Raw genomic sequence first — 24,488 nt, forward strand, 5'->3', positions numbered from 1 at the left:
ATGACATGAATTATTCCTTTAAATCATCTTTGTGTAAACTGATCTCACCTCTCTCCCCACATAGGAGTTTTTCCTCTCAAACACAAGAACGAGGTGCTTCACATTGTTGGTCTGAAAAAAGTTGTCGATCTCTGCCTCACTGTGGAGAGAAAATGTATTATATTCAAATAGGTAAAGATAATGTCATGCAAACCGGTCTATAATGAGGACACGGTCTAACTCATATCTCATATACTCATATCCTACCTAGAGAGTTTACTAAAAGCAAGTCTTGAACTAATTTAACTATGATACTCACTTTTTTTTAACACATTTAATATTTCTCTACTTATTGGCTTTCAGAGGACAAAAAGCTTTTTATTTAAACATTTCCTGCAATGATTTGACAGATGACACCAAAATAGAGAAATAAGAAAGATGCAAATCAAGTTTATGGTGTGTCCTTTTCCTTCCCTATGAGCATATGAGTGCCCTTTGGCACAGCAACATCAACTAAAAGCTCAACAAAACCAACATGTTAACTGACCCTATCGTTTTTTACATTACAGAACTTATTAAATCAACAAAGAGAGGATAAAAGATGAGATTCAAGTCTGAGATTGCAAATAAAGATGAAGATATGCTTTAAAATCGGAGTACAAAAGTAAGAAATTGTGTTCTAACCTTGCTGTCTCTAAAGGTGGGCAAGCTGGTGGCCAAGCCTCATGTTGCTTCTCCAATTTATCGATAATGTGGTGCCGAAGGCCTCTCACATCCCTCGAGGATCCTACATGGACATTCAAAACATGTTCATACATAGATAAAGGTCATCATGCACATAACAGATCTTGATTAAAGGAGAACTCCGGTCAATTTAAAATTGAGCTAATTTTTTTGTAAATTTGGAGTGCTGTCAGTACAGAGAACAACGACAAAAATCGGTGTTGCCTACACCGTGTTATCCTCTTTTTAAAATTTGCACCCTGTTGACTTCAATGGGGCAAGTTTTAAACCTGCTTTTAGCCTCTTAACATCCTTGATGTGTCATTACAAGTGCCCAGCCATGTTGAGTGATTCCTTCAGAGTCAACACGGTGAATCTGACTGCAGTAGATGTGAAAGATATTAATAAAAGTGATATTAATTCAGCCAGCGCACATACCTGTGTTTACTTCCAGTTTTCGGTCGAAGTCCATAGTAGTCGATTGTCGAGTTCACGCGCATAGGTTTAGTTATCTATGATCACGCGCGTGAACTCGACAATCGACTACTATGGCTAAAGGCTAAAAGCAGGTTTAAAACTTGCCCCATTGAAGTCAACAGGGTGCAAATTTTAAAAAGAGGATAACACGGTGTAGGCAACACCGATTTTTGTCAGTGTTCTCTGTACTGACAGCACTCCAAATTTACAAAAAAATGAGCTCAATGTTAAAATTGACCGGAGTTCTCCTTTAAGATATTGGATTGGATATTAAAAGGGATAGTTCACCCGAGAATGACAGTAACGTTACTGGTAGAGGAAAAGATTTGTAGTGTGTAACAATGTAAATTTAGGGCTGTTTCTCACACTAAGTTGTCATGAATTCAAAAGTTGCTGTGGCCTTGCAAACAACCAATTTAATGAACAATATATACAGTGAGATATTCAGCTTGCTTTGACTACATGTGGAATTTTTAGTTCCTCTTCCCAAATCCTCCCAAATTCCTCCCAGTCTATTTTGGCTGGAACAGTTTAAAACTTTATATTCCCCCCTTTTCTTCTCTTCTGAAATGTGGGAACGTTTCTTACAGACGGAAGAATGTCATAAAGGTTTGCAACAACATGAACATCAGTAACTGAGAGAAATTTTTTCATTTTGGAGTGAACTAAAAAGAAAGAAATAAAAAAATACATTTTTACCAGTGAACTGCTTCCCCGTAGACTCACTGCTTGAATAAGCAGGGAAGAACTGAGAGAGACAGAGGGAGATCATTAGCTTTGCTACTTGAGACCTTCTCATCGGTTGCCTGCAGAGCCCCACTGACAGGTTTAGTCAACAGTTCTTCCTTTTAACCCACCCTCCCCCCTCTTAAAATTCATCAAAGCTGTGGACTCAGTCCCTTTATAAGAATGACCACTTTATTTTACAATAAAAGAGCACAAACTCATCCTAATCAAAATCCAGATGTGAAAATACCCAACCAGTAGAGGAACATGTAGTGATGCTTTCAGGATGTTTTCTTGAAGGAAACTGATGACAGATAATAATTCAAGGAATGGCAACAGCTGAATGTTTACATGGAGAATGGACAAAGAACTGACAGATTCTGTTACATCAGTCCGTCCCTCTGGCTTCAGAATAGCCCAGACTCATAGTGCATGACTGAACAAAGAACAGTTATTCATGAATAAAATGGATTCATCTGTGTGGAAAAACCTCACAAGTCAAACTATTGCAATCTGCAACGGGCCTCATTCATAAAACACAAGCAGAATGAATTTCTGTGTAAATCATTTGTCATGGCAGCAACAATTTAAGAATGGTTTTATGAACAATTTACAAACAGTTTCTTCTAATATTTCATGAGGCCCAATAAACACAATCTACCATTTTTAAAGATGATTTTATAATATCTTCATTTCCATTTATTGTCATTTGGAGTGTACACACATTCACCTACTTAACACTGACATTTTATAAAATATGCATAAGGTTACACACAAGACAAAATTGTATTGCTCAGATGTTGCTTGCATTTTCAGAGTTCGGAACATATTTCATTAAATATCAACGTTGTCTTGAATCAATTCACTTCAATTATGGTTGTATAAAATCAGCATTGCATAAAATTATGAAATATCACAATCATTCAAAAGTTTGAGGTTGGTAAGATTTTTTTAAAGTGTGTTATGCTCACCAAGGCTGCATTTATTAGATCAAAAAACGGTTTTCTATTTTAATGTATTTCACAATGTAATTTATTCCTGTGATGGCAAAGCTGAATTTCAATCAGCCATTACTCCAGTCTTTAACGTCACAAGATCCTTCAGAAATCATTTCAATAAATAATCATAAAAATGTTGAAAATAGTTGTTGCTAAATATATTTGTGGAAAATATTCTTCAATGAATAGAAAGTTCTAAAGAACAGTATTAATTTGAAACATAAATCATCTGTAGCATGTATTTATTGTCACTTTTCATCATTTTAATGCATCAACAAACAAAAAAATCTTACTGACCCAAAACTTTTGAACAGTAGTGTATATAAGTTATTTTACAGAAAAAAAAATATTAAAAACATTTGCAGGTTTCCTTTACAACTAAAAAACCACAACAGCAACAGTAATTGTACTCTAACTGCACACTACCTTCAGTGTGGGATATCCTGTGATGCCGAATTTGGTGCAAACCTTTCTATTGCTTTCATCAGCACAATCAATAGCAGCCAGATCCACAGCAGGCTTCCATTCTGCAAAAGCAACACGACACAGAATGCTGAGTTTATGAAATTGAATAAATGCACAGAATGGGGTTGGTGACGTTTTTGCAAATCAATTTCAGTTGCATGTTGTGAGGTTGCAAAAAGTAAGTTTAAAGTTTAAAGGCTGTGTTATAACAACATATGCTCCAATAACCTTTCACAAAGGGGACTTCCAGGAGTCTGCCAACAAGTGTTTTTGATGAACAAAGATACAGTCAACCTAGATTAGCATCTCCAAAACCTCAAAACTAGAGCAACAGAAGAGGAAAAAATATATGTGCACTTCAATGTGGTGGTGGTGTCTCAAAACCTATGAACTGCCTATTTAGTATGGCTTAAAATGAATTGACTCTGAATGCACCAATGATGTCTGGTAGCCATACTCACTTGGCCGACAGCTATGTCACGTGATACACACTATTTAAACTCACTGTTGGTAGCTCACTTGGCATGTCACTCACTCGTTTACTTGGTAGACAGCTTAGGTTTTGAGACATTGCTTGTGTATGTATAGGTCAACGCCGTTGCACAAACTAGGTCATTATATCACCTAGCTGTCTGTGTCCAACTGACAAAGCTAGACTAGTTTAACAGCTTAGTGTAAAATCATTGAGGTTATTATTATGAAGGTTTTCAATGTGTCAGAATTCAATGTGTTGCATAAGATACAGCAAGCTAAAAAACCTCTCACAAAAACACCATATTCGGCAAAAATTACAAAAAGTGATTGTAACTAGCCGAATGGGTTTAAAATGTCCTTTAAACCCCGCAGAAGATTACTGCCATATTGTGTTTATTTCTTTTTGTTGACAGTGGTGGCTAAAGATACCAACAATGCCATAGTTTTAGTATTGTAGTAACACAGACAATGACATTTCGGAGGAAACCGGTTACCATGGTAAATTATATTGTAAAGGAAGTCGACGATTTTGAGGCTACAGGACACGAACAGCATTTTTACTTTGCAACAGTATCTTCATGGTGTGGAAGTATAGCGCACACTAACCTTTAATATCTCTGGCGAGGTTTTTCCAGGTGGGTGAGAAGTTGATACAGTGTCCGCACCAGGTCGCGTAAAACATCACGAGACGAGTCGCGCTGGAGTTAAACAGCACCGAGTCCACATTCTCCGGTGATAAAATAATAACTTGATCCGACGGTGTGTACAGCCCAGCTTCGGCGATTAAAGGACAAATACTTAAAAAAGAAATAAAAGCACATAAAAAAGAGATAGATGGATTTAATTTGTTTTTTGTCGTGTAACAAGACGTGGCACCGCAGCTCCACCGCGCCATCTTCCCTGATTTCAGGTCAAGCTAAACTAACTCTATTAGAAAGTGATAGAAAGTTTACTGCGACTGGTCACACGTTCAGCTCCCTCCCACTTAACTGTACCCAACGCTCTCTCTCTCTCTCACTGAACTCTACTTCATAGCTAAACAAACCAAACAGGAGTGTTTTTAACACTTTTATATCACAGTCGGTTGATTTTTTTTTTTTAAACTAATAGCTGTTTTTCTCTTGTCCCTGGATCAGCAAACACAGAACGTTCCACTAACGTTAGTATTTGGTTCCCGTTTGGCATTTTTTTTAGAAGCAAATAATAACGTTCTGAACGTTTTTTTAGGTTTTAGTTTTTGCAAGCATAAAATAACGTTCCCAGAACGTTGCCGGGAGGTTATTTTTAAATAACATAAAAATAACTTATACAGAACGTTCCATAATGGTTGCAAAAACTAAAACCTAAAAAGAACGTTCCTTACTTGTTTCTATTTGGTTCTCAAAAAATAAATAAATAGTAACGTTAGGAGAACGTTCTGTGTTTGCTGAGTGTTTCGTTGATCCTGGAACTTGACAAAATCACTGTCGCCTGTCCCAGACCCATCTGTTCAATCTTAAACTATCAAAATAAAATGTTTAAAACTATGGCAGTCTCAACAAAGAGTAAAATAAATATAGTTATTGTAAAAATATATTTTTTATAAGAGTTATATAGTTTATATAGTTATTATAAATAATAATAATAAAAAAGATTTCCATTGTAGGCTACACAAATTTAAATCGTCCCTCAGTTGTGGCTTTATTGCCATCGCGAACCAAAATCTTCTAACGTGTTTTTAAACATTCTGAACAATGAAACATGAAGATAAAAAAAAAAAAAAAAAAAAAATCAAGTAGCCTACCAGTTTTATTATTTACAGACTTAACATGGAGGGAGGCATATTGTATTCCATGTTTCCTTTTTTTATCACTGATGCTTTAGGCATAGGCCATACTGTCACATACGTTCATTTCTGAATTTAAGTTATCTCAATTGTCATAAGCCTCTGAAATTGCTAAATGCCCAGGTTAATTTTTCCCCCTCCCTGGTAGAACAAGGAAAAGCCAGACTATTTTTTTCACACTATCACACAATATCCTTTTTAATCACAAATAATTTAAGAACATACATTTGTGATAAATAAAAAATATTTTCATGATTTATCATTACAACTTTTTGATCTTTTGTCAAATCAACTTAGATAATAATGTGGTTCAGATAACAATATTTTGAGTTTCTATTTATTAAACCAATCTCCTTTGTTCTATTAACTCAAATTTATTGTCAATGAACTAAAAATTTTAAGGCAACCAGGTAACTTCCTTTAAGTTAAACCAACAATATATTTTTATAATAATTTATATAATAAATATATATATTTTACAGTGTAGGCTTAGTAAGCCAGAGAAGGTTTGGTCATTCCTGTAGTTCTGCATTGACACCTTGATCTATTCGTTTATAATCACCCTTTGCTCAAATATTGACATTGCATATGCGCATCTAGTCCAAAGTTTCTGACTGGACACATTCCACCCAGGCAAACTTTAAATCAATGTTGATACTGAAAGAGGCCTTGGTTCACTTTTGGAGGATGAAACTGACATTTTACACAAGGCACATATCCCGAAAACAGTACACTTTGCTAATCCATTAGCATTAGAGGCTCAAATCGTATGCTTTTTTTGTTGCGAGAACAATTGAATGCGTTGAACTAGTGTCTAACACAAAACTTTTTACTGCCATAAAATGGTGACTTTGGCCTGTCCCACCTCAGAGGTAACAGTATAGACTTTCTGGATTGTATCCAACAAACAAAATAATACAATATCAAAATTTGAGATTATGTGTAACTGATATTATTATTCAATGCAATTTATATAAAACTATTTTTTTTTTAATTATTAACAATTTAAATGGCATTTTTTAAAAATAAATTGTCAATTGTGCTTCAGTTTTTTAAATTGTTCATTTCAATTTTTTTTTTGTTAAACATGCATAAAAACACTTTTCTTGACAAAAAACAACAAACAAAGATGGACGTGCTGAGCCCTTGAGCAATACTGCTGAAAGGTACAGAATGAGTAAAAAAGAAAACAAACATGTCCTTGGGCCAGCAATAGTGTAACTACCATTTATGTACTTTAAAAATGTTCTGAAACAAACAATCTCACAGCAAATGTTATGACTGAGAAATGAGATCATCTTTATTTACAATTTCCAAAGGATCAGTTCAGTTAACAAATTTATCTATAATATGTACATGGAAGCAAAAGGAACCATGCCAATTTTCACAGCAATCTTCCATGAGTTCACTCACAGGAGATAGGCATCGACTCTATTTACATGGGTAAAACGATTTACAAGTCTTCAAGTGCACCTCTGTCACTCACAGTACATCATTATAAATACACATACACTTACGGGATGAAAAACATTTCTATGACCTACCAATTTAAAAGTAGAAACTGATTATCAAACCATTTGTGCCACACAAATCCTAATTTTCCCTAAGGCAGAGAATTACCCGCCCATAGTTAAAAGTTTAAACTTATTAGCCAAAAAGACTATTAGTAGTAGCCTATTCTCGGAACGAGGTAGAGATCTCCGTTACCTATAAGACGTGCTATTGGATGAGCGACTGATGCTGGGTATCAGAGACTCTGTTGCTGCATAGATGAAGTTTAACCCACTGACACGGCACAATACTCTAGATCTAACCTCACAGGTCACTAAAGACTACAGACTGGCTCAGGAAGTACAGCTTTAAGAGAGGTGAGAAAGGGCTGGTTACAGCTAATTTAACATCTCAAGACACTATGATCATAGAATGTTTCTGATGAAACCAGGATTATTATGGGAGACTGATTTACAAACAAATATGTACATCACAGTATCTGTAGATAACAGTTTGGTTATAAAAACAAAATGGACGTGCTGAGCCCATGAGCAATTCCTCTGTAAGGTACACAATGTGTAAAACGCCTCCTTTAAAAGTAAACAAATGTGTCCTTGTGCCAGCGATAGTAAAACATTACCATTCATATTTCCTTAAAAAGACAAAAATGTACTTTAAAAAGGTTCTGATGATGGATACACACACAAAGTAAGGCTTTACTTCTTACACTATTAGAGGTTTGTCCAGCTATGAAGAAATAAGTTAAGACAAGATTAAAGTTATGACAAGTCAAAGGAAGGCTGGGAAAAGTTGCTCATGCATGAGCAAACATAACAATGGAGGCACTTAAAATGAATGGGATAAAAGGCAAATGTTGAGGCTAGAACCCAGCATGTCAGTGTTTAGCACAGTTAATGTATGTCAAATTGAATCTTTTGGCATCTAATATCCATAGCGTGTTGCCAATACAACATTGCTTGTAGGAGCAAAACAAAACCATTGCGCGAACAGTTTTCCTGTAGCTTTCAAAAAGCAGTTAAATATCATTTACATATTTTTGCATTCAACATTATCTTGCATCAAATCCCTTTACATTGTATTGCCATTTAAACATTCAAATTGTACTTATTGTGCTTAGTTCTGCAATTAATCACGTCAATGGTAAAATAATCTCTTTTCTTTACATACTTTCAAATGCTCCTTTTTTAAAATATAAATTAATAGGATTAAAAGAAAAAAAAAAGTGTTATTATACAATCTAACTGGAGATAGAAACAAGTCTAAGTATTCAGGACTGTCTTGATTTGATCTGACTCATTTGTATTTTATAAGACTTGAGAATGGCAGAGCCAGTTTTAGCAGCAATGATGAACAGACACAGTGTGGGGAATCTGGACCCAAACAGCTGCTACAATTAACACCGGAACACCAGGAGTGTTCATCAGACTTCCCGGATGAGAATGTGATTATCTCCACGACAAGTCAGACCTCTTGACAAGGTGTTATGGCCTTGAATCCTGAATCCACTACATGTCTTGTCATGGACTGCCCAAGCAGACTGAAAGGGAATTCCTCTCTAAATGTCCTTTTATGCCAAAGCCTGGATTTTATGTTTAACCGAAGGTACCTAAAACTTTTCTCTGTACAGACGAGAGCATCATCAAAGAGTTCTTTTGGACGACTTCTCTTGGATTTGGGTCAGAACATCAGCCGTGTCTTTTAGCAAGGCATCAAAAATCCCATCAGCTAGCTGCATCTTTACAAAAAGTTCATCTTCGTCATAGTTTACCCACTGGGATTCCTCCTCATGCAACTCCTGGACCTAGAAGTGGAAGAGTGATTATGGAGTTATGCATTTAGTATAAACTGCATACTATCCTTACCATAATTAAGCTTAAGTGGCAACATTAAAATAGATTTACTCCATGGTCAGCAAGTTTTTTGCAATTTGAGACACTTGCATTCTGAATGGGAAGTTAAAAACACTTACCAGAATGTGGTCAACTCTGTCTCGCTTTTTCCGTCCAAATTTTATCATTTTCTGCCAGTCTGTTTTCTGGTTCTGCTCTTTCTTTAGACCACACAACTTTAATACCTCAGTGGTGACAAATTCCTGAAATAAAAAAATAATACTTCAACACATTAAAATAAATAAATAAATAAATAAAATAATATACAATTATGTAAGTAGGGTAACACTTGTGTCCTTGTAACACATTACATGTAGTTACTATAGTAGTAACTATAAATTATCCATAACTACAGCCAACTAACCCTAACACACACTGTGACAAGGACACCTTAAAATAAAGTGCAACTAAGTAGTATTGACAACTAAAAGCAGTATTGACATCTTGCATACCTGGACTGTTGTGATGTCATTGGGGCTTTTTACACGATGGAAGTAGGTGGAATTAAGGCGACGTGGCTTCATCCATTGTGGCAGATCAACTTTCGGATCTTCTGCATAGATGTCTTGAATGACCTCCCATGATAAATCAAAGACGGTCTGTAAATAGATACAACAGCAAACATTTTTATTGATTTTCCTGGAAAAGTTCACAAAAACCTTCCCAAGGCTAAACAAGCACAAAAATGTCAGAATCTCACTCCCTACCAGTCTGTAGCTTCGTTGACATTGAGCCTCCAGGTCACTGGCTTTGGCGTCTCCTTCCAGGAAACTATTAGAGGGTTGAGGTTTGGGTACTGCAGTCAGACTTGGTCGACCATGACCCAGTTTGCAGCTTTTCCAGATCTCTTGAGTAGCAGCGATGACCAGTTTCTCCACCTCCTGGACAGTGTGAGGAACAACCATGGCAGGCTCCTCTGGTTGCTTCATCTGAACAGGAAGTTCAGGCCTGGGTGGTGTTTTGACCTGTTCCCCTGCACCCAAACTCAGGGAGCTAGAAATCCCATCTTCCTGCTGTTGAAGTTTTTGCTTTTGCTGATGTTTCCGTGAACTGAGACCAAAGTCCTCATCGAACCAGTCCTGCTCGTCACCAAGGACATCGAAGAGCTCTCGGCTCAGCTCCAGCTCTGCCAGACGTTTAGCTAACTCTTCCTGTCCACTTGTACCCAGGACAGGGCTCTCCTGTTGAAGAGGCATAATTAACATTCATTAAGATCACCTCTTAACAAGCTTCATCAAGAGAAGATCTGATTTAACTTTACATGTTCTATTTGAACTTTGAAACACACTGCAGGCCTAAAAAGAAGGTTCCAAGGTAACATCAGTCTTTGTATATCTGTCAGTTCAACTGGAAATGTCAACTTAAGCATTACACATCAGTAATGTTATCAGTTTGTAGGGTAAATCATTCACTTGTTTTGAATAACTTTAAAGACTTTTTTTTTAAACTGGTTTCTCATTTTATCGAGTTCTATAGGATCTTAAGATTAATCAAAATAGTCAAAGTCACTTACAGGTCTGTTGCAATGCTCTGGAGATGAAAGTTCTTCCTGATCATCATCAAAGAAGGTGCGGAAACTGTCCGTCTTTGTTTTGGATGCAGACCTGCTCTGAGACTTGAAGTTGTTACTTCTAAGTCCATCATCTTCATTGATGAAGTCTCTTTTCAACTGATTAGCAGCTGATAACTTCCCCTCTTTGTCTTTCTTGATCTTCTGAAATTGCTTCACCGCATCACTTAGGAAGTTTTCCACAAGTTTATCTGCGAGGGTAGTCAAAGCTCTTTTGTTATTCAAGTCTTCTCTATTGTCTAGACTGGCCTCCTCGATTGAGATGTCAGTGGATTTCTGAAGACCATCAATTCTGGATTTATTACCCTCAACCAAAAGGTCCAAAATGACTGCTGTTGGTTCCTCTTCCTGCTTTTCGTTTTTGGATGTCCCTTTATCCAAATTATTGAGCAATGGAACGACTTCAACAGATGCATCCTCGAATTTGAGAATGACGTCCCTGTCTCCGCCGTTAGGCACTGTGTACGGACCTTTGTCACAGTCCTTAATGATATTGCAGTCAATATCGTTAAAATCCAGGTTATGCTGAGATTTAATAAAGGTGCTTTGCCCAGTGGAAAGCTGTTTGATGTTGAGTTCCAATGGCTTTTCATGCTCATCCAAGGGCTCTCTGGCCTCAGGATGGAAATCTAGGTCAGATTTTTCTCCTTTCATTTTGTTTAGCAGATTTATGTGCTCCAACTGCTTCTCTGAGCTTTTGTTTTTTCTGTTTGGCTGGTCATCACATGATGAATCTTCATCTTCTGTGTCTGGACTGGCCTCAAACTTCTCTGGAAGATGAGAGATCTTGTCCGGTGGGGCAAATAAACCATGTTTTTCTCTACACTCGAAGTACACCACCCCATCATACGTTCCATTGTTACTTCCCTCAGGGTTGTCCAGTTCAACCCCAGCCCAGAATCCATTGGCAAAGTTAGTTTGTCCCTTGAATCTCAGTGTCCCTGGTTGTATATTACTCACCAGAACCCGGTCACCAATGCAGAAGCTTGGCAATTCGTCCTTTATTGGCAAGATTGGCATTTGCGGCTGGGGTGAAGTTGGACATTTTGATGGGCTGGTGATGTCTTCTTTGGAGCCTTTACCAAAGCTATTCATGTCTGCATGACTTTCAGTTTGGAAGCTGCCATTAGAACTTCCTGATTGGACACTTAATTCTTCTTCAATTTCCTCTTCGCTACTGTACATTGGAGACTTAAAAGATTTTTCTTTAGGCTCTGGGGCAGAAGGTGATGTAGGCTTTGATTCATGGTTATCCTCCTTGAATGACGACCCAAAGGAAGACTCAAAGTCATCGTTATAGCCATCACCTGGGGGTGACTGTGAATCTTTCATTTTTGGTAAATCCTCCCTCTTGGACAACAAGAAGTCAGGGGTATAAGAATGATCTATGACCGAAGGAGTCTTTTCAGCTGAAGGGTAGACTATATCTTCTGCAGAATCTCGAAATGCTGGCTTGTCATCAGCATCCTGCTCAGACAATCTTTCCTCTTCAAATTTGGAGTTCACCTCCTTTAGAAATGGCATCTGAAGTCCAAGATCCAGTTTAAGCAGAGGATGAGAGTGCTGGTCAGATTGGTCATTCTCAGACCCCTCTGTCTTTGCATATTCCAGTTCCTCCATAATCCCAGACTTGTGGCAAGAGACCACGGTCTCATCTCCTGAAAGGAGGTCTTTGGCCTCTGGCCTAGCAGAATGCTCTTTGATTGAGGGGGCATCTTCTGACTGGTGGCTTGGATATTCTGGACTATGCAAGCTCCTCAAAACGTCCATATGTTCTGGACTTCCCATAACTGGGGTTGGAGTGACTGTAGGAGGATCTTCATCTGAGGAAATGTCATCATGTTCTGATGAATATTTATGAAGTCCTGATGGTGCAACATCATCTGCGAACAAAACCAGACACCATGCACAATTATAACATTATGTATCCTTTTATTCTGTTTCGAAGCAATATTCTCAATTTCAGCATGTATGTGCTGTAGTCTAAAAGGCATTGCACCTTTTTCTGCTGACCCTTCTGTGGGCACAGTCTCTGATTTCTCAGTTTCTGTGACAATCTTCCAGTTCTTGCTAGTTTCGGGCCTGTGAAAGTAAACATGCATCAACCGTTATAAGCACAAAAGACAAAAAAAAATTAGAATGAAGAGTGAATTAAAAAGGACTGGTAAATGTCAAGGCTGACCTCTGAAGAGGAGGGGGTTTTATCCGAGGCTTTTCGGTGGCTGACGTGGGAGTTTTAATCTGGGGTTTGGTAGCTGGAGTGCTGTCAGGCTCTTTACTCAACTCAGCCTTGGTCTTCTGAATAAAGTCATTATATGACTGGGAACCCATAGGAAGAGACAGTCACAAACATTAACACATACAGCATAATAAGAAAGTTATAGTATAGCCAATTAAAATAATATTGAAAAATTGCAAGAAAAGTCATTTATTTTAAAGGAACAGCATAATGTTCTACAGAAATAAGTGAATACGGAAGGTGCTGGTCGCTGACCTCCAACTGTTTCAGTAGACTCGCTTCCTGAGCTTTCAGACGCTCTTTTTGCCTCTTTTTTTGCTCTTTCTTCAGTTGGTACACCACTGATTTGCGCTTGCGGAGCTCGTCCTTGAGGGCACGAATGCGACTCTCAATATCACTCTGATCAGATGTGGTCTCTAAGGTAAAAGTACAAAAATATTACACAACCTCAGCTAAGAAATATGAAGTTAAACCATTGTCATCACCAAAAACATTGCCTCATGTGGCAATCAATATTTTATAGTCTCTATAAAGATTAGAGGCTAAATAAAACATTTAAATATTATAGATGCACAATGTTTGAACCATAAAGGGAGCACAGTCTCTTTCACACAGATAATCAGTGAAAGGCAGGTAGACTCATCTGTGCTTCTACAACATGACTAAGCTGTTTGAGCCAGAGAAGTGCAGACACAGAGATAAACATCAAGCATTATATTTTGCTGGCACAGTGTTCCTCTTCCAGTCTTCACACCTCCAATTTAGTATAGATGTAATGAATAAACCGGACCTAATTAAATTAAACCTAAAACAGACCGGGCCTTATTGAGTAATGAGAACTATGATTTGAAATGTAAATAAAGCAAGGAAAAAGAAAGACCAAGTATTACAAGTGAATAAGAAGAGGTAGTCAATTTAAAAGATTAGGAGAGTCAAATGCTACATGAAACAGAGTATTCTGGAAGTTACAATCTACAAGGAAAACAGGCCTAGACAATAGAGCAAATTCTGATTATTTCAGAAGTCTGCTGGGTGAAGCAAGGATCTTACCGGATGGAGTGGCCGAATGAGGGTCACAGGTGTGGGCCTCACTGGTCTTGGATTTGGAGCACACCTGCATCTTGCTGCTTCCACTAGTGCCAGGCTGGCTACTGTCTGAATGATGAAGAGAGCTGACTTTCCCTGGAGGAGACTGCCACACACAAACACACACACACACACACACACACACACACACACGAAGAGGGATCCAAGGTCAGGACATGTAAATCACACTCACCAAAGAGAGCTATAATCAACGCTGTGTAATGTCACAACAGATTAAAAACAGCTTGTGCTTGTATGATGCAAACAACTTTGCAAATCCCAATGCTCAATATTCAATAAGTGCTCTAATAAATATCACTTATAAACATGCGGCATATTCCATGTTTGACTTCCTGTCCAAACACCAATACACTTCAAGTGACAGCCACAGTACTGAACTGCTCACTGCTCATGTACACAGACATTTGCAAGGTAAAAACAGGCAAAAGATTCCTTAACAGAGATGTGTGAGGCTCATATCAAATGATAAGGAGCATTTAGTTGCAGTTTTTTTCCTTAATGGTGCCGATAATTACATATTAGGTTTAAGGGGATATTTACTTTCACACAGGACTGAGATAGGTGTAATCAAAAATTAAATTACAGTATTTTGTATTCACTCAACTAACAGTTGAGCACTCTAAATAGACAATGACACAAATATAGGGGCAAATACTTTTTTTTTTCCTAAACAAAACTATTTGCTCTGCAGGTTCCATTCACCTGTTTGCTGTCTGTGGAATTAAACTCAGGTGAATAGAGGGTATCTGGGGCAGGGCTGCTTCCCGGCTGAGGAGAGTGGAGCTCAGAGACAGGCTGGTCTGAGGAAGGGCTTGCCAGCTGCTCTGGAACAGACAAATCAGTGTGCACACTGGACACAGACAGGGCTGGAGAGTCATCTTCACTGACTGCTTCTGTGAAAACATGGATGAAGATATACAAGATGTACCAGGTCAATTTATAATCTTTGCTTTGATGCTCTTAAACAGAGTAATCATAACACAGTGTGGAAAACCTTTCCAGGGGCTAAAAGAGCATATTAATAAAAGGCTGTGCTGTACAGTGATTTTACAATAATAGATGTTGTTACACACAAGGTGGTGAAGTTCCTAAAACCCCCTTAACCATGATATTACAACTGTAACAAAACTTCTAGTGACTTTTTTATAAAACAGAAAAAGGGAAACAATGACAACAACTTCTTTAAAATAACAATCACAGTATAAATTGTAGAAAATAATAAGACCTAACTTAACCAGTTGTCAGTTAGATTTTAACGTGTTTTGAAAGAAGTCCCTTATACTCACCAAGGCTGCATTTAATTGATCAAACATACACTAATTTTATGAAATATTACTTTAAAATATCTAATATTTTAAAATGTAATTTATTCCTGTGATGGCAATTTTTAGCATCCATTAGTCTTCAGTGTCACATGATTCTTCAGAAATCATTCTAATATGCTGATTTGGTGCTCAAGAAACATTTCTTATTATCAAAGTTGAAAACAGTTATGCTAGTTAATTTTTTTGTGAAAACAAAGGATTTTTTTTTTTTTTCAGGATTCTTTGATGAATAGAAAGTTCAAAACAACAGAATTTATTTGAAATGGAAATGTTTTATTCTTTACTATCGCTTTTGATTAATTTAATGTTTCCTTGCTGAATAAAGGTATTCATTTCTTTCAAAACAAATCTTACTGACCTACAACTTTTGAATGGTAGTGCATACGGAGTACAACAGATGTGCGGGGTCACTGATATGAATATATTTTCCAATTTCACTTCCTTCACCTTGCCCTGTGGGACTCTCTTGTCCACCGCTGGTTTTACTGTGCTCACTTTCCCGGATGCGCTGCTGCAGTGGTGTTCTGTTGCGTGGCTGCTGCTGTTTTTCCCAGGCTGCCAGAGCCTGCTTCTCCATGCGGCGCACTTCAGCCTCCTCTGCATCCAACCGCTGCCTCCACTCGAGAAGTTCCTCCGCGTGTCTGCGCCTCTGCATCAACTGCTGCTCCCTTTTAGTGAGAAATCTACAGGACAGAGAGTGAAAAAGACAAAAGAGAGACAGAAAAGGCAGAAGAAGGGAGAATAAGATTGTGTAAAGCAAAGTGACACAATTTGGAGACATCCCACCACAAGAGCAGGCAAAGCAGACGTCCAAATAATGCCACTCACCCACCTTCTTCAAACAACAGATTAGTCTCATTTCCAAAGGATGTGCAAACAAACAAACCCAGACAACAAACACACACACACTCACACTCCAAAACATGCTTCCCAAAACAGGCATGCCTCCGATTGGAGACCTGCATTCATTTAAATGGGGAAAAGTGGCAGTACTGTGCCTTTAATGTCCTTAATAGGGTAAAACTCATGCACCTGGTACAGTTCATATGTGAAAAACACAGAGATGACCACCTCACAAACTGAAACACATAGGTTCCACCCAGGGTTTGACAAAATGTTATGCTTTTGTCTCTGTAAGAGCAATCCTGCAAAGGAATTATTTTTGATACTATATTTAATTTGCACTAAAGAATCGTTTGTGATTTTTTAATTTTTATTTTGAGTGCGAATCACAACAGAACTCCTGCTATTTTTGTTTTGCACTTCTTTCGCATAGCGAATTTTCAAATGCTTTGTCAAATTATTTGACATGCTAACAAAGCACATTAAATTGAATAATTAGCATTTCATATGCTCTACTGAATATTATAATATATTAATCATTTTTAGCAAGCTGCACCAGGTAAAACTTGTGCTTCACTTAAGGCAGATCATTTTTTCAGAGGAAAAAAAAGTCCTCCATGCATCATGATTTTGGTCTGGGAGATCAAACCCGCCTGCCTTTTTCATTGAGGTTTAAGATAATTAAAAACATGTTAGAGAAAAACAAATGGCTTTATCTAAAAGCAATCGCCTTGCTTCGTGAATACAACGGCCATCTGCATCTAACCATAAATTCTATTATGTTGCCTCAGTCATATATACTCATTAGCTCATCGCGGGCTACACTTATTTAATCAGGGGCTGGAGTTAAGATTTACTGTGGCCATTGGGCAGATGAAGAAGTCCTAAACTAGCATTATTCAGAAGCATACAATATATCAGTCTGCCCGGGCCTGTCTGAAAAGAGATATTCCTTCTGGTCTCCACTCACCACAATACCAAGTTCAAGAACTGATTTAACAGAGACAATTTTTCTGTGCAGTGCATGGGTGAAGCTCACGAAAGTTTAGATTGTAAGTCTAGATTGTATTTCACTACAAAATCAGGAAAAAAAAAAGTATAAATGCAAAATGATAATGAAGCCTATTTTTTTAGGATAATCAACAATATTTGTATAGTGATTTTCATGACAATTAAGCTACTTAACTTACCCCCCTCCTCATTATTTCTATAAATAAACATTATTTGTTTTGCTGTTACAGCAATGACAATCTAATATAAAAATATATAAATGAAAAGTAAAAAAAAAAAAAATATGTACATATATATATAGATGTATAAAAAGTAAAGCATCTTGAAGCATTGTGGTAATTTGTTCTTAAATGTCATGAAAATGCTGCAAAATATTGGTCATAAAACAGGCTTCATCTAAGCCAAATATATTTTATTGTTTTCCATTTGAATTTGAGGTGAAATCTGTACATTTTCGTGAGATTCACCATATATAAATTACATATATATATATATTAATACAAGACAGACTAGCAACAAGGCAAAGACTGGATTTGACAGGATCACACCACAGAGACAAAAAAACAAAGGACCCAGAAATCACTCATTTAACCCACCATGAATTAAACAAGTCTGATCTTTGGCTTTGGGATTGACGACGGTAATCAATTTCAAGAGATTTGCCTGTATCTGTTCAACAAATAGACTCAAAAACCAATCATGAAGGATTTCGGTAAAACATTGAGTCATTAGAAATAAAAGATAATCTTCCCCAGTCAGATAAATAACTATGATTGATATTTAACTTGCTTTAGCCAAAGAATCAGCTTATTTCACCATGGTGTAGCTGGTTCATTTTCATCCATCCATTCATCACTGCATTCCTTTTTCCTGCTTGTATCCCCACCAAACATTCCCCCACCCACCCAGCTGTGGCAGTGGATGAACAAAAGCATGCTCCATGGGAAATAGGTGCTGAGAGAGGGGAGGGGCGGGTAGAGGAGGATTGTGGGTAACTGTACCTGACCAACTGGCTGTAGATAAAGAGCTGGAATTTGGGGTGAAGTTTTGGGAGACAGACAGACAGAGAGGCCCAGTGATGAGCCGTAAAGACAGAGAAGAAATAATGGACAGGAGAACAGTGTCTAAAAACAAAGGAAGAAAGAGAGGAGAGGACAGTCAAATATCAAGAAGCGCAGAGTTGGCGAGAATGAAACGATAAAAGAGAAGAGAGACAGACAAAAGAAACACAGATATGGAGACAGACAGACAGACAGACAGAGAGAGAGACAGAGAGAGAGAGAGAGAGAGAGAGAGAGAGAGAGAGAGAGAGAGAGAGAGAGAGAGAGAGAGAGAGAGAGAGAGAGAGAGAGAGATTGAGTGTAAACATATGTAATGTGTCCTTATTTTCCTCTTACTAATGAGCAAAAAACAAACCAACCTGTTAGTGACTGTTAGCATTTAACTACGTGCTGCAAATCCTTAAACCACTACTGTGAGCATCATACATAAAAACATAAAGTCAAACTTTCAAAAATGATCAAAGACACTATGCTTTAAAAAACATTTTTACGAGTAAGATGAAAGGCCTTGGTAATTACAAGCTTTCCTGGAAAAGCAGCCAAAAAAAAAAAAAAAAAAAGAAGAGTACCGGTATTTGCTCCAAACAGCAGTCTGGGGAATCTCACAAAATGTCTAGTTCATATTTCAATCTTCCCAAAATTAAAATTAAGATTTTTTTTTTCATATTGAGACATTTAAAAGTATGACAATTTAAATCCTCAATTCTCATTACTGTGACTTCAAAAAAAACTAATAAATAAATATTTAAATAAAATAAAATCACTTACAAATGTAAAAAGGTGGGTAATGAATATATATGCATGTATTTGTGAGTTTGTGTTTAATTAAAAAATAATATTAAAATAATCAAATTCAAAGCAGTCCAAATACTATTATGTACATTTACAAGTATTTACGGTGATTTAGAGCAAGTGTGGAATTATACTGTATATAGAATAATTAAGGATATACAGTAAATAAATTATTTATTTGCAAGTACAATTGTGAGGTATCTTTGTAAATATACATAACAGTAGTATTAATTTATGCTGGCCATATAAATTGTTTATATGGATGAGCACTGAATGATTACAGCTGGAAGTTATACAAAAGAGATCATCATGCTATTAGTCAGAGTGAGAAAAATGTAGAAGCGTGTTAACGGTGCTCCAATCCCAACACAGTAAGTGATTGAATTAGACAAGGGTAAAATCCCCTTCTCTCTGTGTACCAATTTTATTCGCAGGTCAAAAATATGTGTCAGTACTATGAAGTTTTTAAACAATGGGACGACCCTCACCAGTTGCCAAGATATAATACTAAACAAGAACCTGTTGTCAAAGCTCGAGTGGCTGAATATGGGAGAATGAGATCACGTACAATGGACAAAGAATTTAGAGAACATGTGGAGCTTTTGAAATGCATTAGTGAAACCTCATAACCAGCTGACTGTTTCAGAAATCTGGCTGACAGAATGTACTTCCTGTTAACTAGTGGCATAAGGAAGCTGCTCTCAATTTAGACGTGAAAGATTCCTCCAATCATTAAGGGAGATGGGTGTTTTCCTACACAGAGCACACTTCTGTTCAAACCAAACACTGTACACACAGAAATAAACAAACACTTTAAAATGTTACACAGTCAGCAAGCTGTAGACGAACCTCAAGGAAATGAATACATGTTATTAGTAGTATTAGCCAGTCATAAATGATAAGAAATCACCCCTGAGCACACCAAACATACATTGTTTGTTTAACCTTTTTGGAAGAAGTTTAAAGTTAAAGTTCTTTAACGTTTCATTAAAGTTTGATTAATATAATCAAACGGATAAAAAAAAATCAGATTTTCTTCACAAACCAATGCATCACTTGAGAGGACAGAAGAGGGATAAGATGGAAGGATAGAGAAGAAACATGCGTGAGGTTGTATTTACTTCTCGTCCATGTGAGAGCGCATCTTTTTCAGTTTCTGCATGATGCTGCTGGTTTCGCTGCCCGACACAGACATGGGGGAGGGACTTCGGGTCTCTGCGTCTGTCACTATCACACTGGGCGGAGCTGACTCCTCCGCTACACCCGACACAGGTGACTGCAGATGTTTGATTTAAAAAAAAAAAAAAAAAATCAGAGAAATGTACATTGTGTCTTTATTCAGAAGAATTATAAATAAATATTATTTCTATAAAAATAATCATTCAGAAGACTGACCAGCTTTGTGTCCTCAGCGCTCTTGAGCCGCTCTTTGAGTTTAAGGGTTGTGTGTCTTATTCTCTCAATCTCCTCCTGCTGTTTGAAGAGCAGCTGTCTTTCTCTCCTCGCCGCTTTATTGGCCTCCTGTAGCCGTTTAATCTCTGCCTGTGGGACAAACCATACAGCAAAGTTTGAGCTTTTATTTCTGTGCCGTACACAAGGACTAGTATTTGAATACTTCAACAATTGATGAACATTTAACTTAGTATAAATTCATTTACAAGTCTATTTTAGACATAATCTCATAATTCCACATATGGTTGTCACCTGTTCCTGCTGTAGCTTCATTATCAGGCCTCTCTGTTTCTTACGAAGAGGTGGCATCTTATCATCCTCGCCTTTATCTCTGAGACGCCTGGTGGAAAAGAAAGATGATGAATAACATGTCACTATAGTTCACTAGTATACAGTCTTTGAATGTATGGGCTTCTATTTCTATGGGTCCGCTATGTAACATACATTACTGTTCACGTTTGAGGGGGTCAGCGTATATATATATATATATATATATATATATATATATATATATATATTGCCCGACGGGACAAGTAGCCTGAATAAAATGTAAAAAAAAAAAAAAAAAAAACCTAGGGTGATCAATAAAATGAGAGAATTCTAATTTTATTACATTTATTGTAAGTAGCGATCGAAAGTGGTCAGATAATAAATGTATTACTGACGGTAACAATGGTGTGCTGTTGACGCTCGCGCAGGAGCCAGTAGAAATGGAAACAAATGAACGCAGCACGCGCAAAGAAACTATAAAAAAATCTAAATGGAGTTTTTACATTTTTAACATATGATACAGTTAAGCAACCTCACACGACGAGTGCTGTTTCCTGAATACCATCACGATTGAAAATGTGACATTGATTTCATACAACAGTATGAAAGCGTTCACTTGGGCCGTGAGCAATTGAGGGGAGCACACTGACATAACGCGAAACATGCTCTGGTCCTGATTCAACTCAATTAACAGGAACGTGTGTCCTGCCTCTTTTGGTGTTCCAGCCAGGCCAGTTCAGTCTTGGTCTTCTCTCGGAGGGCCTTCTGACGCAGACGCAACAGAGAACTCTGATGCTGAGCTCGAACTTCCTCCTCCTTCATGTACTGACGCACCAAGTCCATGGTGAACTTGGAGAAGCTGTCCTGGCCGCTGGAGAAGGGCATGCTGTCATCCTGCTGTGTATCCCGTGATATGGAAACAGAGCAGAGGAAAAGCACAAGGGCTGAGTCACGTATCCATCACATACTTCTCATCAACACACCAGGAAAACACAAACAACCTCCAACAATGACAACCAAACAGAAAGAAACAAGCCCGTTCATACTGCGCAAAACTGGAGTCAGAGACATGTGGCATGAGGAGAGTTGACAGGAAATTACCTTTGAGCTCACTCTAGGACTGGATCTGTCATGGCTGTGATCATCATCAGACTCAGGGCGAGGAATGGGCTTCCTGTCTAGTGATTCGCGACGGTGGGCTTCAGATGGTAAAAGAGAGCGAAAAGATCTTTCTTCAATGTCATCCTCTGTCATCGAATCATCAAACTTCACAGAGTACTCTGTGGCGATGGAGGCACTGTCTGCTGATTGGAAGAATAGACAGGAAGTGGTCAAAATAACTAACATTTCCTCAAGACAGACTGGACAGACAGAATGTCCTCAAAAATGTGAGCTTTACCTTTCTCTTCAAGCGGGCTGCGCACACTGTCAGAGCAAAGGGAGTCATCGGCAGCGGTGTGAGCCTGGTCCTCCACTGAACTACTGCTCCTGTCTTTCCCTGCTGTCCTCCTCTCCTTTTGATCGGAACGAGGTGGACTCAGCTGGGTACTACTGCTGCCACCACCACTAATAAAGAGACAGAAATGAGCATTTACCGACTATGTTCATATAAAACCATTCATTTGTGCTGTAAAAGGAAAATCATCTCAAAAGAAAAGTATACATAGTTACCTGATGGTGGGTCTCCTGGAAGGGATGGACTCTGAGAGGCTGTCTGGTGGCGTCTCGATCTCTGACGGACTCTGATGTCTCTCAGGAGACAGCTCGTTCTTCCAGCTACTGGAGAAGATCCAAAACAGCATCAGTACTGATGTATAGATAGCAATCACTAATATGACAAATTTGAAAAAATCTTTCACTTTAGAAAATGCAAAGTGAAAGCACAGTTAAAATGATAGTTCACCCAAAAATGAAAATGCTGTCATTATTTACTCCATGTTTTTTCAAATATCCTGCCGTGGCTCTCATATCTCATCTGCACTTTTGCATATTTAAACTTTCACATAAGTTTTTGAACGATATGAAATAGACATGTTCGTATAGAAATTCATTATTTATATTAATAAAAAACCCTATCTAGCACCAAGCTGAAGCGAGCATAGTACAGGAAGATAAATAAGACAGTTACCTGTCCGTGTGGGGGTCTGGCTGGTGCTGTTTCAAACTGCGGTTATGCTGTCTCTGTTGGTCATAAGGGCTAGTGATAGAGGGTCCAGGAACACTTAGCGCTCCCGCAATCTGTGAACGAGCCAGCTCAGTCATCTACAGGGGAAGAGAGAGAGAGAGACCATCAATCCAGACTCATTTGAGAAAAAAAAAAAAAAAAAAAAAAAAAATTCACAATGCATCTGTGAATTGGTTTCCCATACCCCAAAATTTAGCTCACCTCTTTAATGTGTCGTGCCGTTTCAGCTGTGTGGCGTGCAGCCTCAGCTTGCTGGCTGATCATCTTATTTGTGGTCTCATGCAAACCTCCTAACGCCTGCTGTTGAGAATGGAACAAACTCTCCTGCAGCTCAGCATGGGCCTTGAATCAAACACAAGCATGTCACAAAATATGTCTGTGCATTAAAAAGATACAAATCATTTAACTAAAAGCTGCCATTTTTAACTTGGTCTGAATTAGCCTTTCCTTTTTTTACATATAAAGTCATCTTCTCATGAAGTTATCATACAAACAACTTCTTAACCTAAAACCAAATTCTGATATGAAATGCCCTCAACAAAGGTCATAAACTATTAGCATATTGTGGTGTAAATACCCGTGCAGCTTTCTGTCTGCTTTCTTCCAGCTGCCGTTGTGTTTCGAGGGCTTCCTGCTCTGCCTTCATCCTCAGCAGGTACAGGTCACGTTCATGCCTCTGCTGCTGGGACTGCAAGAGTCAAAGGTCACCCTCAAATACATGGCCACATGACCACAGAAGTTCAGATAATTGCTTTAGCAGATTTAGACCTTCACCTTAAGAATCTGAGCGAGCGAGACGGTTTCTTGCTGAGCGAGAGACACGCCTCTCACTCTCTCCACATCACTGAGCTGTCGCACTGACTCCTCCACTGCGCCCAGGTAATTGAGCTCAGCAGACAGGCGCTGCTGCAGGACCCCTGGAGCAAACTGCAGCTCCGCTGAACCTGGGGACACATCAGAGTAATTCAAACAATTCCAATTCTGAACTAAAATTCTCAATTATCAGAGTAGACTTCTTCAGCATTGCAGTTGCTTACAAAAGACAGAGTCAGTTTACCTGCAGTCCTATGCTCTGTTCTTCCTGGGCTTTGAGTATGGGGTGAGGGGTTGGATTTAGCCCTGGCAGCTGAAGAGGAGGATGAGGAGGAACTGGGAAGAGCTGTGTGAGGGGAGCCAGAGCCTTGTGCAGATTCTCTGATTGGGATACGGTCACCTGGAGACAACCGGGAAGAACGAGAGCTGGCTGGAGAACCAGCGGCAGGAGTCGGACCAGGGCTTTGGGGAGATTTCTTTCCCTCAGAGCCAAAATGACTAATGAAACAAAATAGAGAGAAGAAAATTAATAATAATAATAATTATTATTATTATTTATTGACAATTTAAAAAAGTATTTGAATACATCAATACATTTTAATAATTGTTCCTTATATTTTTTATAATTGCTTTTAATATTTTTTCAACAAACAAAATGATTTAGCCGAGATTAGAACAAGACATTTTCATTAAAAGTTAATCTAAAAGGTAAGCATCTTGAGTTGAATTGTGCACAGCACTATACAATGACC

The 24,488-nt window shown here is 38.0% G+C and overlaps 2 protein-coding genes across 11 annotated transcripts in view; both read right to left on the minus strand.

The window, feature by feature from the left end:
- Nucleotides 1-4,847, minus strand: part of qsox1 (quiescin Q6 sulfhydryl oxidase 1) — a 31,413-nt gene extending 26,566 nt beyond the window's left edge. Inside the window, exons 1-5 of the mRNA XM_079897296.1 lie at nucleotides 4,449-4,847; nucleotides 3,330-3,430; nucleotides 1,879-1,927; nucleotides 664-766; nucleotides 49-139 (exon numbers count right to left, since the gene is read on the minus strand). Coding sequence (XP_079753422.1) covers nucleotides 49-139; nucleotides 664-766; nucleotides 1,879-1,927; nucleotides 3,330-3,430; nucleotides 4,449-4,737 — 633 coding nt within the window. The 5' untranslated portion in view covers nucleotides 4,738-4,847. The remainder of the gene's footprint in view (nucleotides 1-48; nucleotides 140-663; nucleotides 767-1,878; nucleotides 1,928-3,329; nucleotides 3,431-4,448) is intronic.
- Nucleotides 4,848-8,133: 3,286 nt separating this feature from the next.
- cep350 (centrosomal protein 350) overlaps nucleotides 8,134-24,488 on the minus strand; it is a 34,941-nt gene continuing 18,586 nt past the window's right edge. For 4 of the 10 annotated variants that reach the window (XM_079897239.1, XM_079897235.1, XM_079897237.1 and 1 more), the window contains 24 exons: nucleotides 23,981-24,234; nucleotides 23,698-23,867; nucleotides 23,501-23,611; nucleotides 23,125-23,265; nucleotides 22,867-23,000; nucleotides 22,410-22,517; nucleotides 22,138-22,304; nucleotides 21,840-22,042; nucleotides 21,448-21,635; nucleotides 20,721-20,808; nucleotides 20,412-20,558; nucleotides 20,138-20,292; nucleotides 18,165-18,287; nucleotides 15,757-15,992; nucleotides 14,687-14,877; nucleotides 13,928-14,069; nucleotides 13,133-13,293; nucleotides 12,821-12,957; nucleotides 12,638-12,720; nucleotides 10,582-12,521; nucleotides 9,776-10,249; nucleotides 9,521-9,667; nucleotides 9,149-9,271; nucleotides 8,134-8,980 (listed from right to left, as the gene is read on the minus strand). In XM_079897239.1, coding sequence (XP_079753365.1) covers nucleotides 8,819-8,980; nucleotides 9,149-9,271; nucleotides 9,521-9,667; nucleotides 9,776-10,249; nucleotides 10,582-12,521; nucleotides 12,638-12,720; nucleotides 12,821-12,957; nucleotides 13,133-13,293; nucleotides 13,928-14,069; nucleotides 14,687-14,877; nucleotides 15,757-15,992; nucleotides 18,165-18,287; nucleotides 20,138-20,292; nucleotides 20,412-20,558; nucleotides 20,721-20,808; nucleotides 21,448-21,635; nucleotides 21,840-22,042; nucleotides 22,138-22,304; nucleotides 22,410-22,517; nucleotides 22,867-23,000; nucleotides 23,125-23,265; nucleotides 23,501-23,611; nucleotides 23,698-23,867; nucleotides 23,981-24,234 — 5,785 coding nt within the window. In that variant the 3' untranslated portion in view covers nucleotides 8,134-8,818. The remainder of the gene's footprint in view (nucleotides 8,981-9,148; nucleotides 9,272-9,520; nucleotides 9,668-9,775; nucleotides 10,250-10,581; nucleotides 12,522-12,637; nucleotides 12,721-12,820; nucleotides 12,958-13,132; nucleotides 13,294-13,927; nucleotides 14,070-14,686; nucleotides 14,878-15,756; nucleotides 15,993-18,164; nucleotides 18,288-20,137; nucleotides 20,293-20,411; nucleotides 20,559-20,720; nucleotides 20,809-21,447; nucleotides 21,636-21,839; nucleotides 22,043-22,137; nucleotides 22,305-22,409; nucleotides 22,518-22,866; nucleotides 23,001-23,124; nucleotides 23,266-23,500; nucleotides 23,612-23,697; nucleotides 23,868-23,980; nucleotides 24,235-24,488) is intronic. The other 6 variants (XM_079897236.1, XM_079897240.1, XM_079897241.1 and 3 more) reach the window with 5 other exon arrangements.

This window comes from Squalius cephalus, assembly GCF_949319135.1.
Source record: "Squalius cephalus genome assembly, chromosome: 16".
In the NCBI taxonomy this organism is placed as follows: domain Eukaryota; kingdom Metazoa; phylum Chordata; class Actinopteri; order Cypriniformes; family Leuciscidae; genus Squalius; species Squalius cephalus.